General features: G+C 37.0%; 1 protein-coding gene across 4 annotated transcripts in view; it reads right to left on the reverse strand.

Moving 5' to 3' along the window:
• Positions 1 to 474: 474 nt before the first annotated feature.
• Positions 475 to 17,958, reverse strand: part of LOC128205150 (uncharacterized) — a 33,411-nt gene continuing 15,927 nt past the window's right edge. For 3 of the 4 annotated variants that reach the window (XM_052906600.1, XM_052906599.1, XM_052906598.1), the window contains 7 exons: positions 16,542 to 16,596; positions 15,857 to 16,003; positions 15,256 to 15,423; positions 14,322 to 14,466; positions 13,967 to 14,115; positions 5,360 to 5,748; positions 475 to 4,727 (listed from right to left, as the gene is read on the reverse strand). In XM_052906600.1, coding sequence (XP_052762560.1) covers positions 2,970 to 4,727; positions 5,360 to 5,748; positions 13,967 to 14,115; positions 14,322 to 14,466; positions 15,256 to 15,423; positions 15,857 to 16,003; positions 16,542 to 16,596 — 2,811 coding nt within the window. In that variant the 3' untranslated portion in view covers positions 475 to 2,969. Of the gene's footprint in view, positions 4,728 to 5,359; positions 5,749 to 13,966; positions 14,116 to 14,321; positions 14,467 to 15,255; positions 15,424 to 15,856; positions 16,004 to 16,541; positions 16,597 to 17,077; positions 17,195 to 17,958 lie in introns of those variants that run through there. The other variant, XM_052906602.1, reaches the window with a different exon arrangement.

Below are 17,958 nucleotides of genomic sequence, written 5' to 3' on the forward strand. Positions count from 1 at the left end.
TTTTGCATATTTTTTTTCGACGGTTAGTTCACTTACATGGGCACTATACGGCCGATTTTTCTACGTTTAAACACCTTTTGTGTTGGGCGAGGAAGTTTTATGCTTTTTTTATGTGATGCAGAATTAGAATAAGCGTGTGCTGATACAAATGTTAAGACGCGAGCTGTAAGACAGGTTATAATTTATCACAAAAGGCAATTTGTTATCCAATGAGAACGTACCGCGTATTTGTTATGCAAACTAACTTACCAGCTACACTTGTATACTATTCTAGCAATTCATATACACCGCCATTTTATTCCGCATCACACATTTCCCTCACTTAAAATTCGGAAAACACAAAACACGTTAGACCCCCCCCCCCCCCCGATCCAGGTACCCAATTGTTTCGATGAAAACACTAGATTATACTGGAATGAAGAATTTGTGTCTTTTTAAATACATGTACACACAAACTACAAAGAACTGCCATTTTCCAAAGCCTTTAATTCATAATAGAAACCTAACATACAAAACCTAAATTTCAAACATAACAATTTTTTTTTTATAAATACTGTGGTCGAAGCATAACCGTGACTATAATTACACACAACATGTCCGCCAGCAGACAGTATCGCAGATAAATTCACTATGCTACAAAATATCCGAATCGGAACACCTCGACCATTATCCAACAGTCTATCCCAAAGCTTTCCGGAAATGGCCGAGTTGTTACGATTGTCGTTAACAGAGAGGGGGACAATGTTTGAAACCGTAAACAATTCTAGAACATACTAAAACAATTGTTAAGCATGCAAAAATGTATATTAGCTAAAATTAACAAGAAATGCAAACTTATTTAAGGTACTCATAGAAAAAATATAATTGTAACAGAAATGTGTCTAAAAATGTACTCGATTAAGCTAATGTGTACATGGCCTAATATTAGCAAGACATTCGAAGTTATTTTAGGTAACCATAGAAACACAAACAGAAAAATCCAACGTTCGTCACAAGTGTTTTTAACACAACACTTTCAAATTTAATATAACTTTAGCTACACCAAAACGTGCAAAATTGTGCGTATAATAAACAAATATTGTCAACAAATCTTGTGTTACGGCAATTTTTATCTATGCCGATGAATATAGCACTTATATCAAACATGTTTCACAAAAATACACTGCCATTCAGACGTCGTTAACGGATTCTATCCTAGAGAATAATTAACTACAAGCGAACCTCGTTGGCTCGAACTCCCAGGGACCGGCGAAATATCCTCGAGCCTCGGAAAAATCGAGCCAAGCGGGAATGTTTACTTTTAGTATATAGAAATCGGTCCTTGACATCGAGTTCGAGCCAACGATGATTTCGAGCCATACGTGTTCGAGCCAACGATGATTTCGAGCCATACGTGTTCGAGCCAACGATGATTTCGAGCAATACGTGTTCGAGCCAACGATGATTTCGAGCCATACGTGTTCGAGCCAACGGGGTTTGACTGTAAATGCACTGTGATAAAATGTTGATTGATACAATCACGAATGAACTAGCTTCAATATCACGAACATACTTAAGTAAAATGTCAATCTCAACCTTAACTCTTTTACCGCAAACCACCAAAAGGTGTTTAAAATCGCATCTAGGTATTTTTCTCACTTTTTAAAAGCACAATATCTCGTAAAATATGTTGATTAAAATCTCTGACGAAGATTCGAAAGAAAAAAATATTCTACTGCAAAAAAAAAATAGTTGAGTACAACATATTGTGTTTTAACAATTACTAAGTATATTTTTATCTCTAGTATTAGTTTTCTTTGAAGCATTGACTACAGCTAAATAATGTCATAAAACCAAATAGAGCATCATTGAAATGCCATATACTGTAAAATAGTATGTCATTTGAGTGTTTTAACCCAGTAATGTATATATAATAAATGGATTGTTACTGCTGCGTTTTGATCCGGAACGTCATTTTCAACTCTCGTGATTTTGTTCATATATTGAGTTCGAGTCGAATTAAAACGCTCTCGGATATAAACGCATTACTAAAATCCATACCTATATGTTAAATTGAATATGTTTAGGCGTTTAATTATTTCATCGTTATAAACACTCGTTTTAAATATATCAGGTTGTATTTTAGATATTCTATAATTCGAAGGTAAATAAACACCTCCACCAGTCCACAGTTTTCGAGTTATCGCCTGTTCTAATTATCGCCTTTTCGAGTTATCGCCTATTCGAGGCACCACTGTTCGAGTTATCGCCTATTTGAGGCACCACTGTTCAAGTTATCACTGTTTGAATAATCGCCTATTCGAGGCTCCACTGTTCGAGTTATCGCCTATTTGAGGCACCACTGTTCAAGTTATCACTGTTTGAATAATCGCCTATTCGAGGCATCACTGTTTGAGTTATCGCCTGTTCGAGTTATCGCATATTCGAGTTGTCACTGTCTGAATAATCGCCGATTCGAGGCATAACTGTTTAAGTTATCGCATGTTCGAGTCATTTTCCTGTTCGAGTTATCGCTTGTTTGAGTTATATTATGTTCGAGTTATCGCAGTTTCACTGTAGTACACTAACTATATGGACCATTTTGTTTCACAGAAATTTTGAAAAAAAGGACTCATTCACTGATTTCGTGTAAGCAAAGATGTATAACTTTGTTAAAACTGAATTATTTTCTTCACTAAACAGCATTTGTCACATTCTCATTTGAACAAAGTGTGTAATTCCAAGCCCGAACTCATTTAAATTTCATTGTCGTTTCGTAAACATTTCGGCAAAATCGCATTTTCTGACATAGTGTTAACAATTATTAATAACAAAGTTCTATTTTAAACTTTTGATAATGTTTTATCATTGAAATAATCATTTTGTTCACATTTCACACCAACTTCCTTATTTTTGATGCCTGACCCAATACAACTTGAACGAGTACCTTTAAATTCTTATTCTGAAATTCATGAATATACACCTTTAAATCAACGTGCCATTCTTGGCGTACTGTCTGTTGCTAGGTATAAAGACAATTTCCTAACTGACGGCTTTTTAGCATCATCTGAATGTTTCGTATTGTTCCCTTTAATTACTTGTTGCTTGTGTGCTATTAAACACATCGACTCGTCCGTAGAAACAACAGGAGTAGCCTGTTTAATGCTGGTGTTATGTTTTGTCTTAAATGGGAACTGCTTTCTTTCGATTGCCCGCGAGTAGGAGTTTAATTCGAAAGACTCAAACGGTTTCTTATTTTGGATGAAGTTAATTTTACGCCCAGTGGGCCAAATTGATTTAAAACCGTGGTGGTAGGAAGTTAAAAGATTTTTGTTTGGATAGAGAGCATCTGAGTTTGCAAAAGGATGGACTGACAGGATCACTGTTTCTTTGTTCGGTTCCGGTTTCCGGTACGTCATTGGAAGGCTCGCCGTCTGTGGACGCTTAATGGGTGGTTTTGGCGTCGCTGGCGTTCTTGACGTTGCCGATGCGATTGTGCGACTGAGGGGATGCGCCGACTGAGCACGCCTCTGCGGAAGCGGTATCCTCTCATGAGCCTCGATATGTCTTCCACCAAGGTTTAAGTCAATTTTCTGCTCTCTTTGGGAATACGGCATTTTCATGTGAGGCGACCTTGGCCGTGTCAGAAGCCTCGTTGGCCACCGACAGCGCTCCGACACTGGCGACCTATTTTCATCATTGGATACATTTTTCATGAGGTCAATGACACTAACACTAACAGACGTTCCGTTAACGTCCCGTGATGATCGCGCACTTGTTGAGCGTTCCCTGCCTTGTCTGACCGTCCTGACGTTAGCCTTTGGCGTTGTGTCGAGGGTCAGGTCAATGTTAATATGTGAGCAAGGAATATCAGATCTACGGGCAGTGTCCGGGCGACCGGTGTTACTTTTTGAAACTGTCAATGATGGTGCTGTGGCAGAACGCTGCAAAATTGCATTTTGCAAATACTCCGCACGTGTTAAGCGATCCGATTCTTTGAGGTTTACATTTAAATCCCCGGATGTAGGGCTTTTCGGTAAATCAATACGCATTATTTCATTAACGAAGTTTTTTACTCGTTCAGTAGGCATTTCTGATTCCAAATCTTCCAGTTTGCTTAAAGATTCCGTAGAACTAACACGTGACAATGACTCATGCACGTGGTGTGCTTCTACCATGTCCTCGTCTTCTTGGTTATCGTCGTAAATAGCACGTGCAGAGTGCTTTGTTGCTGGATGCGATGTTGACGCTGCTTTCGCCTCTTCCGTTTCATCCCCTGACATATCTATATCGTATTCGTCAGGTAGATCAAGCATCTCTGAACAATTTACAGAATCCATTGTTTCTACACCAGAGTCAACAAAACTTTCAGTGAATTTAGTTTTCAAAGAAGCAGACGAACTTTGTCTGGAAAATAATTTCTTCTTATGTTCAATGTGTAAAACCGGTTTAACATCAGGTTTTTGTTCATGTTTATCATTCACTTCTTTTTCATCTCCTTTTCTTTCAACATCATAGTTAGAATGTTCGTCTTCTTCTTTAATAGCGTCTAACAGAAGCTGACCCGGGGTATCCGGTGGATCAGTTAATCGATTATCATCATCTACTTCCGGTTTTTCTAAATTTGCACAATCGAGCGTGCCATCATCGGTTATCACTTCCGGTGTATCAGGTGTAGTCTGCTTCGCGTCTAAGAAAACGCTGTCGCTCTCAGATGATACTGACGTCACACGATCCTCTCGCTTGACCTGAAAACGATAAATTACAGAGTTAAATCCTATTTACATCCTATATAAAATGTAGAAACCAGAGCCATTCTCAATTGTTAGATAGATTCCCATTTGCCAATGAGTTAAAATAAAACTTGTATTTAAGTGTGTTGATCATGGGAATCACATAGAATACATCGTTTTCTAATATCAAATGCCAAAAAGAACGTTAGTACAAAGTATGAAGCATGTTGTTTACGCTTGTGTTCTGTGTATAACGCAATGGATCGCAGTGTTTGCGTATTTCTTCAATTCGAAATACTAGGTTTGTCTATGTATCTGTACTAATCACGTGACATTCAGATGCTTATTATACACAATATAAACTGGGAAACCATTAATTTATGCGCTATTTTAAATGGGTAAACTTAGACAGCTACAACATATTCCTTAAATCAAGGAAACTATTCCTTTAAATATGTAAAATGATGTATTATCGACTTCATACTAGGTCGTATCGACAATTATATGCTTGTTTTGTTGAAATAATGTATTTGCCCATTTTGGGACCATCTGGTGTATAGCCCCTTTAAAATTTACATCAAGCGAAACATTTAATCCAATTTCAGTAAAAAGAGTGCACAAAACTGTCACAAAATACAAACACTTACAGTGTCTGTAGAAGAAGAAGAGGTATACCCCCACAACATAGAACGTTTCCGCTGATAGTCAGCTTTCTTTTTCGTATCTTCTTCAGTCTTCTCTGTAACTACTTCAGCCTCTGAGGTGACTGCTGTTTCCTCCTTTTCCTTTTCACCGCTTCCTAATTCTGTTTCAACACCACCTCCGTTTACATCGTCTGCGTTTTGATTAGGAATTACGTCTGCGTTTTCGCCGACGTTTTCGTTTAGAACGTCTGCATCCTTGTCAGCGTTTTCAGCCTTAGTGTCGTATGCTACGCTAACTGGGGCAGTGCTTTCAATGAGACGCTGCGCTAATTCTGCTGGAGATGTAATAAGTGTCTCGTCTCCTGACTGTGGCAGTAAAAACTTCCGAAAATCTGAAAGTTCAAATATGGAAAAAATGTATTAAAACCTCTGCCTCAGATTATACAGGGTAACGATTTAACCCTTTGCATGCTGGGTAAATTGTCGTCTGCTCAAAAATGTCGTCTGGTTTATTCTAAATTTCTTTCAATTTACTTAACTTTGGGGATATATTGACTGAGTGGCAAACAGCTTGGAACCAGACCAGACTCCGAGTAACTCGATGCCTGGTCTGGTTCCAAGCTGTTTGCAAAGCCTTTAAAATTGCCATCAGCAGTCTAAGGGTTAATATTCAATATGATATTTGCTAAACAAGAGTAACACAAGGGGTTTTCAGCGCTCACGTACCCGTTTTCCTCTTTTTATAAATGGACAATTAAAGCTGCACTCTCACAGATTGAACGTTTTGACAACTTTTTTTTATTTTTTGTCTTAGAACGAGCAAAGTTTTGGGTTAATATCTGCAAACCAGTGATAAAAGACTGATGATAAAAGATTAGATCGCAGATTTTCATATTTATGCTTCAACATTTATGTTTAAGGCGATTTTCTTAAACCGTTAGTAACGGTTTAAGCCACAAAACATTAATTTTGGAATCGAAATATGAACATCTGCGATCTCATTTTATGTCCGCAGTCTTTTATCACTGGTTTGCAGATATTAACGCAAAAAATTGCTAATTCCAAGACCCCCCCCCCCCCCCCCCCTCCACCCCCCCAAAAAAACCAACAACAACAAAAAAACCGGTAAAACTGTGAGAGTGCAGCTTTAAAAATCCCTTAGTAACGCACCTTACTGAACAATATGCGTTTTAAAACTGATAATTACAGTTATTCGTTTCATGAGAATATCTGCACGGATTTCCTTGTAAACAAATCAAGTGTTTACGCTCATGTTTCCGCGAACGGAATCACCTAACGGATTATGATTAAATAATAAATAAGCTTCCGACGCCAACGATGATCCAAGTACCTTTTAGTCGTTTAATAATTAATTATAACAAGCGGTTCGAGCATGCCTACTTAATACCGATGCAGGTTTAGTAAAGCAGAAATAAACAATAACTATAACACAATCAATTGTGCACAGTATATATATTTATACACGTATATTATACATCTACTACTCACATTTCAAAAAAGTTATATAACATTGGACGGTTTGCAGTCTTTGAAGAAATATTTTATAATCCCAAACTTAGGAACTTAAACATTAAAATATATATTAAACATCTAAACCCGTTTCTAAAAAATGTTGCATGACACTGAATGGTTTGCAAAGCCTTTAAATGAAAAACTATGTTATAATCCCAAATATTCAAACTTAAACATTAAACACTATATATTATACATCTACTCACATCTCAAAAAAGTTGCATGGCACTGAATGGTTTGCAAAGCCTTTAAATGAAGAAATATCTTATACTCCTAAACGTCCGGACTTAAACATTAACATTTGTTAATAAAGAAACCTCCTTTGCACCGCACGTTATTCCTACTTTTATCTTTTATTAAAAATACACCGAATGTTTAAATACTCGTAAATAAAGAGAGTTATTTTAGAAACTCTATTCAATGGGTGAAAATCACACTATTATTCATTTTTTGTCCACAAAATTATCAATTAAAATTTCTACCCGTCAATTATCACAGATAAAAATGAAAAGAACCGATTCCATCTTTTGTATAACTGACAAAAGTGTGGCTGTTTATCTATTGGTAAAATATTGATCGTTTCTTTTGGTAAATAACATTTACAATGATGGAAATGAATATACTGCGGACCTTATACAGAGCAGTTCGTTTTGTCTTTAAGGGGGGCGTGGCTTTTTATCGAAAATGTAGTTGCTCATGTCGAAGTTAAATATGAAGAATGCTAGTATTTATTTTCTATTTACACATGTTGATGAGATATTTTAACTTTGATCTTTAAAAATCAATTTGGAAAATATATGCGAATTCGGGAGAGCAAATTAAAAGTGGCATTTCTGTTTTTCTTTTCAGTTTTGAAAATAATTAACCCTTTTTTAAATGCAGTACAATGAGGCCAATTTGTACAGTTTTTTATTTATCCGATTACAAGTAATAGCCAGTGTTTATTTTAATATGTCTTCTGAAAGATATTTAAAGTCGTCAGGTCGGACGCGACCCGGCGCTGACTAGTCGTTTAGAAGACCAACAATAATGATGCTAACTTTCTTAGTGTTCAGCGCGAAATACCGCGCAAATACCTTTATATTAGCCAGTGCGCATGTGTGAACTTCAAAATAACCTATTTAATAAAACAAATTAATGCCTAAATGGAAATGTGGCTAATGTTTTCTTTACCATAGGGGAATATGAGGGTCATGCCAGTTTGTAAAAGAAATATTAAATACGTTTTAGGGCTTTCAATACATACATACTTGCATGCAAACAGCAATAAGAGTTACTTTAATCTTATTAATATCACACATGTTTGTTTAAAGCATTGTTAAACATATGTCTCTTCCATTTTCTTTTGCTTTGTATATGTATAGATTTGATGTTTATTCTGTGAAATGTTCATGCTAACTGTTCTAAATGGCAATTCATTATGCAAAGAAATTAATGCATTAACAGACATCTCTCTCCATGACTGTAACAAACATATATTCCAATCGTCTAATGGCATTTTAACCATGTATTTGTCAGACGAATTGGATCAAATAAAAGGTACTTTAAGTTGAGTTGAGTTGAGTTGTTAATTGTTTTTGGTTGTGTCTGCCACAAACGTCTAGGTTTATGATAAAAGCTTTGCATGGTAAGCACTTTTTATGTAAGAAATGTTGAAATCTGTGAAAAGCCATTTATGCATTAAAGAAAGGGTGTTGTTTGTTGTATGTTTTGTATTGTAAATTTTCGATTATTCTAACGTTGCATAAGATACACAAACAGAACACTATGTCAATGTACGGTAACATATTGACTGATATTTTCTCTCTTTCAATTTATATAAAATATATGAAACTCAGGCGCGTAGCTAGTGCCAATTTGCTGTGATCTGTATTTACTAATTTATTTAAGCTCGATTGTTGCGAAAGTTGAGCTTAAAGAATCAGTCCGTTTCCTGGGCAGAAATCAGTACTGGTGTCCATTTTAAGAGGCAATGAGAAAGTACCCCCTGGTGGGGATCGAACCCACGACCTCTTGCGTGATAGGCAGATACCATTGCCACTAGACCACTCTCACCTAATTTGGGATAACGTAGATCGAAATTAATTCATTGACGGACAGCATATTATCCCTTCACCCCCACCCCCCTTCTGTTTTCATTTCAATTTCGGGGGGTGGGTGGCGTGACAAAAAAACTTTGACCTTTCAAAATGTTATTACGCAACTGCTTATTTGCGTATCAGCTGCGTGTCTTAAACTATAGCACGCAAAAGAACTAAAAAATACAAGCAAAATAATCAGACACCCCGTCAAAGGAAAATTACATGCAATGCTAATGAATTGAATGCCTACATCGATGATAACGATAACAGAAATGACGAAACGATAAGGTGCCGACGGTCAATCCGATACTGGCAACAGTGCCAAAATAGCAAAAATGTTAAAGATGCACTCTTACTCCAAATTAAGATTTACCATAATTAAAACAATTGATTTGATATACCAAAAAGGAAAATACATGCCGAAAACAATGGAGCTTATGAAGGATACCGAGTTTAATTTCGAAAGAAATGTGCAGAAAACATGGTATTTATACCTTATGCGACTATACTAGATCATAGTAAATCTTTTAGCACTCACCAATCATTTAATATTTTTGCGTTTTCAGCTGTTAAATACACGCCGGTTACAATCTTGTTAACAGTAATTCATATTTTCAATAAACGCATTATTTATTAATTGAAGGTGTATCACTCAAAATTTATGATTGTTATAAATGTTTATGTATTGATTGTGAATAAGAGTGTCACTTTAAAAAGCAACAACATTACGGTTAAAAAATAACTTACACCTGGCGGCGAAAGTCTCCATTATTAATTCCAAATCAAACAAGGCTATAGTCTCATGGCCATCGAGCTATATTTGCCAACTTTTCAGAAATATCACACACGATTGAACTTTGAGACTTGCAGAAATTGGAATTTGTACAGCTCTATCAATGGTCTTGTTTGTATATCAAAAGCATGCTACCCAATGTTAAATTGATAACAAACAAATAAGCTTCATTTGTAGACATTTAAAGGCTGCTTATCTCTCCGTTTTGAACAAGTAGACTCCAATAAAGAACTATTTCAAAGGAAGTTATCGGCACTTTGTCTGATTTCACAGACGGAATTGTTTAATATGAACTAAACAGGGCACACGTTTGAAAGGGACATATAGGCGTTATTTATGCGAACAAAATGGCAATTTGCAATTTAAGTTATAAATGAACTGTTTATTACAAGAATAAATGGAATTACATGTATAATGACGTACGCTTCGATAATTTGTATAAATGAAAACCTTCATTTAAAGGCGGTTTAAATATACGGTTTGTAAAGGCAAACTTTACAGTTGATTGATAAGTAAGAGTGGTGGAGTGGAATGAGTGTCCGCCGCCCCTTACCCCAGAGGTTGTGGGTTAATTCCCTACCAGGGTGAGAGAGGTCTTATGGTATAGGTGTCCGCCTCTAACCCCAGAGGTTGTAGGTTAATTCCCTACCAGGGTGAGAGTGGTCTAGTGGTGTAGGTGTCCGCCGCCTCTCACCCCAGAGGTCGTGGGTTCATTCCCTACAGGGTGAGAGTGGTCTATCGGTGTAGATGTATGCCTCTCACCCAAGGGGCCGTGGGACCATTCCTTACAGGGTGAGAGTGGTCTAGTGGTATAGGTGTATGCCTCTCGCCCAATAGATCGTGGTTTCATTTCCTACCAGGGTGGGGGTGGTCTAGTGGTATAGGTGTCTGCCTCTCACCAAGAGGTCGTGGGTTCATTTCCTACCAGGGTGAGAGTGGTCTAGTGTTATAGGTGTCTTCCTCTTACCCTAGAGGTCGTGGGTTCATTTCCTACCAGGGTGAGAGTGGCATAGGTGTCTGCCTCTCACCAAGAGGTCGTGGGTTCATTTCCTACCAGGGTGAGAGTGGTCTAGTGTTATAGGTGTCTTCCTCTTACCCTAGAGGTCGTGGTTTCATTTCCTACCAGGGTGAGAGTGGTCTAGTGTTATAGGTGTCTTCCTCTTACCCTAGAGGTCGTGGGTTCATTTCCTACCAGGGTGAGAGTGGTATAGGTTTCTGCCATTCACTTCAGAGGTCGTTGGTTCATTCGCTTATAGGGTGAGAATGGTCTAGTGGTGTAGGTGTCCATCTCTCAACCTTGAGGTCGTGGGTATAATCCTTAGAAAATGAACGTTCACATGACCTTTTAATAAGGTCACTAGTTCTGATGATTTCTATACACGAAACGGAGAGTGATTCAAAATCGAGATAAAATAAATTAGCAAAGACAACCCTATCAAGACAATGCATGAGTAATTACAGGATATTTCAATCAGCTCAATATTGAAACCAAAACCGGCACTATCAAGACAATGCAGGAGTAATTTCAGATAAGTTGGAAATATATATCTCAGTTCAAAATCCGTTTCAGCCCAAATCATTCACTTTTTCACAACTTCAAAAAATGGCTCAACGTAAAAATGTATATGTTACATACACATGGTATTTTTAACGTTTAGCTATATATTTCATTTTGACATAATATAAGTAGTGCGTTAACGTGGTAACCTGATAGTACTGCACTTAGTTTGCATGACGAGTATGTGCTTTGGAAAAATAAACACATATATAAGGCCAAGTAATACAGTTTTAGAATATATAATGTATATATTCATATACATAGATACACATAATAGTGTATTACTTATCAGCGTGTTTAATTTGTGTTACATTTTATGTTATATATTGCATGGTATAAATGATATTTTCACCATCAAACCATGTTATAACAAAACAAACAATACCTGATTTATAGTCCAGAATGAAAACAAATACAAATCGTAAATCAATGTAATTTAGAAGATATCTAACTTGAACTAAGCAAATATATGGAAACAATTTAATTAAGCAAATTGATTAAAAGACACTTTAAACAATATTTGTTTAATGATGGGTGTGTATATTATATTGGATTCCAATATTTTCCCATAGTAAATGTGCCAAAATGTGGCCAGTCAACGATTCAAATGATTTCTGTTGATAAATTTTATTATAATCACAATGATTAATATAATATTCTTAAATGAGATATTATATTTTGACAATGTATACATCTGTACATACAATAAACGCCGTATAGTAAGATGGGATTGATTAAAGAAATGCCTTACATCACACTAAGTTATACAACTATTCTGTAGTTAGCAGGGACGGATCCAGTATTTGACGTTAGAGGGGATGTTACTTAGGGGCGTAAACTTTTGACTTGCACGCCTCTCGCAGAACCAAAATTATTTGGCTTAAAGTGTTGACAGGGGGGGGGGGGGGGGGATCCTTAAATTCAAAATTTAATTTAATGATGTATTTTTTACCTTAATGTTTAAATGCAAACAGGGAATTATAAACGTACATGTTCACCAGCAAATATGTTAACACTGATACTTTTGCGTTTAAAACACTTGTTCTGCTACTAATTGCATTATGCACCTGTCAATTGTAACCATGGCCCCCAACATCCGGGGGTATACCGGGGATAGCCGGGAAAATGGGCCGTGTTTTACCTTCCAGGTGGCCCTGCAGTGCCCTGTCTTCGCACCAAAAATAGTGGGGTATGGGCCTTACCTAGGGTCCCTGTGGTGCGGGGGCATTTGGCGGGGATTTTACCAGCAGTTTGTGTCCGCAGGGCGTTGATTTTACCCGGACTTGGCTAGACCGAATGCCAAAGTCCCCGCTATTCCCAGGACCGGGGGCGTGGTTACAATTGACTGGTGCATTATGTTAAAGTATGGGAACCGGTTCTCATATCAAAATGCTTGAGATTCACAGTGGACATAAACAAACTATTTTATGTTTTACTAGCATATATATATTCTAAACTATACTGTGTGTATAGTATATGTATGCTAGGAAAACATAAACATAGTTTGCTTCTATCCACTGAGCGTTATTCAGCAAATTATACTGTCATATTAACTGATAAAAGGCCACACATTTCCCTACAAAGATATCTTTGATCAGCGCAAACTACAGGCTATTGTAAGTATCGTGTTAACATGAGATTAATAAAATCATTTGATCTCCGATTGTAGATTTGCCGTGTGAATTAAGTGCGACTTAATAGGCTTAGAGTTTACGCATTCAAATGTCAATAAATATTTATTTACATCATTGTACAGCCGTTGATAATCTCCTTAATATTGTATTTCGTAACAAAAACTAAAAATAACGGATAACACTTTTTTAAAGTCCTTTTCAACTTACGTGTATATTCATGTATTACGTATGATCCGCGTAGGTGTTTAAATATTTGTTTTTTTCCCCGAAAGGATTAAAATTTGAATTGAATGGAAACAAAAGTATATCATGCAAATACAGTTGAACCCCGTTAGCTCGAACTCGCTTGGCTCGAATTTCCTCGTTGGCTCGAACTTGATGTAAAGGACCGCTTTCTTTAAACCAAAGCTAAGCATTTCTGCTTGGCTGGAAATTTCCGAGGCTCGAGGTATTTTCGCCGGTCTCTTAGAGCCAACGGGGTTCGACTGTAATGCGGAGACATGAGCGCCATCAGCGGCTGCCATAACTCGTTGATCAAGAGGTATACCTCAACAATTATCGAATAGTTTAATAACTTGCTAAGCACGTTGTGTATATATTATCACTGGTAGCATACCCAGTAAGTTTCGTGCGAATATCTTCAACGGTTTTTGAGCTATTGCACGGCGAAACCGACGGCGCAGGCGACGACAGCAAGACAATGGCAATATATCAGAAACAACAACGACGGCGACAACAGCAACAACGACGACAACATGAACAACAACAACAACTACTACTACTACTACTGCTGCTGCTGCTACTACTGCTACTACTACAACTACTACTACTACTACTACTACTACTACTACTACTACTACTACTACGAGTTATGATTTTTGTTCAACAACAACAACAACAACAACAACAACAACAACAACAACAACAACAACAACAACAAAAACAACAACAACCAAGAGTAGCAACGTCGACAGACGAGCTAAAATGCATGGATACAGGAGAATATCTTACCATCAAACGTGACCTTGCCGTCACAGTCAAGGTCAACCACGTTCACCATGCCGAAGAGTTCGTCGTCCGTCAACATTTCGCCCAGCCCCATCATAAGGTTGTAAACATCGCTTGTAGATATCACGCCGTCGCCGTCTGAGTCGATGAACCTGGAGAAAAATCGAGTTAAAAATTTAATAATTTTGCTCGTAGATGTCACGCCGCCACCGCCCGAGCTGATAAGCCTGGAGAATTCAAATTTGCTTATTGAATCATTGGGCTTTGGTGGAACTTTCTCTTGAATATAACCAAAAACCAATCATTATAAAAAGGTGGTTCTTTAAGCATAATGAACATGGCAAGCCATCTGACGTACTTAAAGGCCATCTGCATGTTGTCATATAGCTGATCCTCCCGGGCCTCACGCGCGAGGAGGGCCGCCTCCTCCTGCCGCCGCCGCTCGAACTCCTCAAACTCGTCGGTTTCCACCTCCTCCACGTCAAATCCCGCCCGCCGCCGATCTGAATGGGGAAAATAATGCATCAAAAGTTGACAATTAAAGGGCCAGAAAGTATGAGTTACTACATTGATTATGTTCTTATCGACCTTGTCAAAGTTAATATGCCCTGTTAACATTCTAACCAAAGTTTAATAAAGATTGGATAAGAAATGGTGAAATCAAAGAGCGGTGGAGGAAACAATACAGCCCAAACGAGCTATAAATAATAGAAACAAACATTTAATTACTTGCACCTTCACTTTAAATATAATATTTTATAATACTACTTTAAGTACTTTTTAAGTTTTACGTTTGGTATTAATAAACAGGCCTTCCATCAACATGCCCGACTTCAATCCGAATACTGTCACAGAAGGAAAGATCTGGGATAAGCATCGTTATAACAAAACCAATTAACCTATACGCGCATTAGCTTTTCACCCACCCCAAATAAGTAGATCCAAAAATTTGATCATACCGGAAATCCTTATTTTGACCACGGGGAAAGATCAAAAAGCACCCTTATGTATTTTTTTAATACTTCTTCACTATTTTGTTTTACTGAGTTGGGAGAAAACGCACCCACCATGGCCGATCGTGTAAGATATGTTTATCCCAACCCTCGCGCAACTTGTTCACTCGGTAAACCTCGTTTCCACAAAACACCCTACCCTCAGTCTTACACGAGCGGCCATGGACGTTACTTATAGTTTTATCTGGAATATCTTAATTAATATTCCCAAATGAGACTCAGAGTCACTCGTTGTTTAAATTAAGAGCAATCATAATGCACCATTTCACTCGTTCATACCTGCTTCTAGTTTTATAAGATCCGCCTCTTTTTTCGCCTTCTCCGCCTCCCGAAGATCGTGTTGACGTTGTTTTTCCTCCAGGCGTTTATCCCATAGTTCTGCATCTTTAGTCTGGACTAGACCAAGCACTACAGTTTCAAATTCCGTAGGATCGATCTCCCCAAATGCTGTAAATAATAATTTACGATTCATCATCATCATCATCATCATCATCATCATCATTATCATTATCATCATTGACATCATCATCATCATCATCATCATCATCATCATCATCATCATCATCATCATCATCATCATCATCATCATCATCATTATCATCATCATCATTATCATCATCATCATCATTCATCATCTTAATCACCATCATCATAAACATCAACATCATCATCATGATCATCATCATCATTACCACCACCATCACCATCACCATCATCATCATCTTTATCACCGTCTTTATCATCATCATCATCATCATCATAATCATCATCATCATCATCATCATCATCATCATCATCATCATCATCATCATCATCATCATCATCATCATCATCACCATCCCGTCATTTTGAAAAGAGAAATAACTACAGCAATACTTACATTCTATGCCCGATTCTCTGACTAGATCTACCACTTTCTCAACGTGGGGGTTAAATCCAAGGGACTTAAGCAAGGGAAACGCATTGTCAATATTCAGCTTGAGTTCTTCCCCTTCCGGAAATGCCAAACTGAATGCATTGCGTATGGCTGAAAAAACAACAATAACAATGTTAGACAGAGTTGAAAAACTAGAATATGTCCCCTTATTTTTAAAACCAAATTTTGAAGTAATATTTTGCGCGACCATATGGTTTCTCTGAAAGTTTATACATTTTTATTTCCTTTAAAGAATATAATAAAAAAGAAAAAAAATGTGTGTTTCACTGTCAGGTTTGAAACACTGAAACAAACATATATAACCTTTATACAATATAGGCTAAAAATAGAAAAACCCGACCCAATAAAGATCCCTCCTTTGAAAAAGCATGGACATTGAAAAGCAAAACATTTTGAATTTAGTTGTTATTCCTTTGCTAGGTCAACAACGGCGCAGACGCCAACGAAGACGACTATACGGACAACATTGGTCCTGCATGTCTGCCATGATACGCAAGCGACGTTAAGATTGAAACATAACGATTATACAGGTAAAAGCCCTTAAACGTATTTTTCTCTTTTTTTAGACTGGTGACATTGATATTTGCATTTACTATTATGTAATCTATTATAATTGCAAGTAACATACCGTCGCAGGCTTGGGTCTTCAGAACAGTGTACGGATCTTCTGCCTGTTTAGGTTCCTGAAAATATATGGTTATCAAATTAAGTATAATGCCTAGAAGATGCCTAAAGTGTTAAGTGTCTTTTGCCGTATTCTAGCGTTTCCACTTTTATTTTATGCCCGTATTCCAGCTTTAAAGTTTAACGATAGAGGAAGAGGATGTGCGCCATCTTCACCGGGAACTGACAAAAGGTTTATTCTAAGAGTGAAATAGGGCTTGTCGAACTAAATGGGCTCATTCATTGTATTTTAGTGTACGCCCATTTTATATTTATTATATTTAACATGAATTGTCCTATTATATACATAATAAACTTCTACAATTTACGGGGAGGTGTCAGCCCCACTCCTTCCAGCAATGGGTCAGTATGAAGTAATTTTATTACATTTAACTATCAAATTTTATATATTATACTCGTATTTTTTTTTTTATCGTTTTATTTCTATTTTTAAGAGCATATTTCATAGCCGTTTAGAGATGTATACTATGTACACAATACCATGGCATAAATAGCGAATATCACAATAAGTCCATATTTTTCCATAAATTAATTCATAAACTCCACGCAAAAGTATCCATGGCACAGACGGATGGAATTCAAAACATCCAACTTAAGTATATCTGTTCTTTTATTATATGCAATTTGGCCGGGTACATTTTATTGCCAAGTTCAGGGGCGTATCTTATTCATTTATAAATATTCGCTCGTAGTGTCTATACCATTGTTTCGGCACCAATATGTTAAAGAGGGTAGTTCCCATCCGTAGGGACATTTTGAAATAATAACATTCAAAAAGCAATAAATTATTTTTATAATTTAGTCTAAGACTTGAATTTTGATTCCTGATTTTGAAAATCAAGCACTTGTCCATTCGGGGGGAACTAAAATTGATTTGAACGCCCGAACTTGAGTTTGCCTAAATACGCCCCTGAACGCCTGCGACTTTTTTTATGGGTTTAACAATAATAACAGTGACAATGGAAAGAAGTTGAATAATATTGGCTGGCTTTGTTCACAGTTTGAAATGTGATTTCAACAAAATAAACAATTGTTTATGGTATAGTAAAACCTTTTCAGTAGCTTTCACAAGGCAATTACACATGGATGAACAGCTTATCTGATATTATAAATACTGACTTAACTGGCGAACTATTATAAGGTCATCAATTGGAACAAAAGAACGACTTACGCAACATTTTGCAAAAAAGGCACGAACACGCCAGAAAAGGGGTGAATGTCGAAGACAGTGACAAGTCTAAGACACTAATCTTATCTTTATATAATGAGGACAATGCGTATATAAACACTATTGGAATAGACAAAATATACCCAAACATTTTACAGGGAAATTAGCTTTGATTATCCGCAAGGCTTTTATA

The sequence above is a fragment of the Mya arenaria genome, chromosome 10, assembly GCF_026914265.1.
Source record: "Mya arenaria isolate MELC-2E11 chromosome 10, ASM2691426v1".
NCBI lineage: Eukaryota > Metazoa > Mollusca > Bivalvia > Myida > Myidae > Mya > Mya arenaria.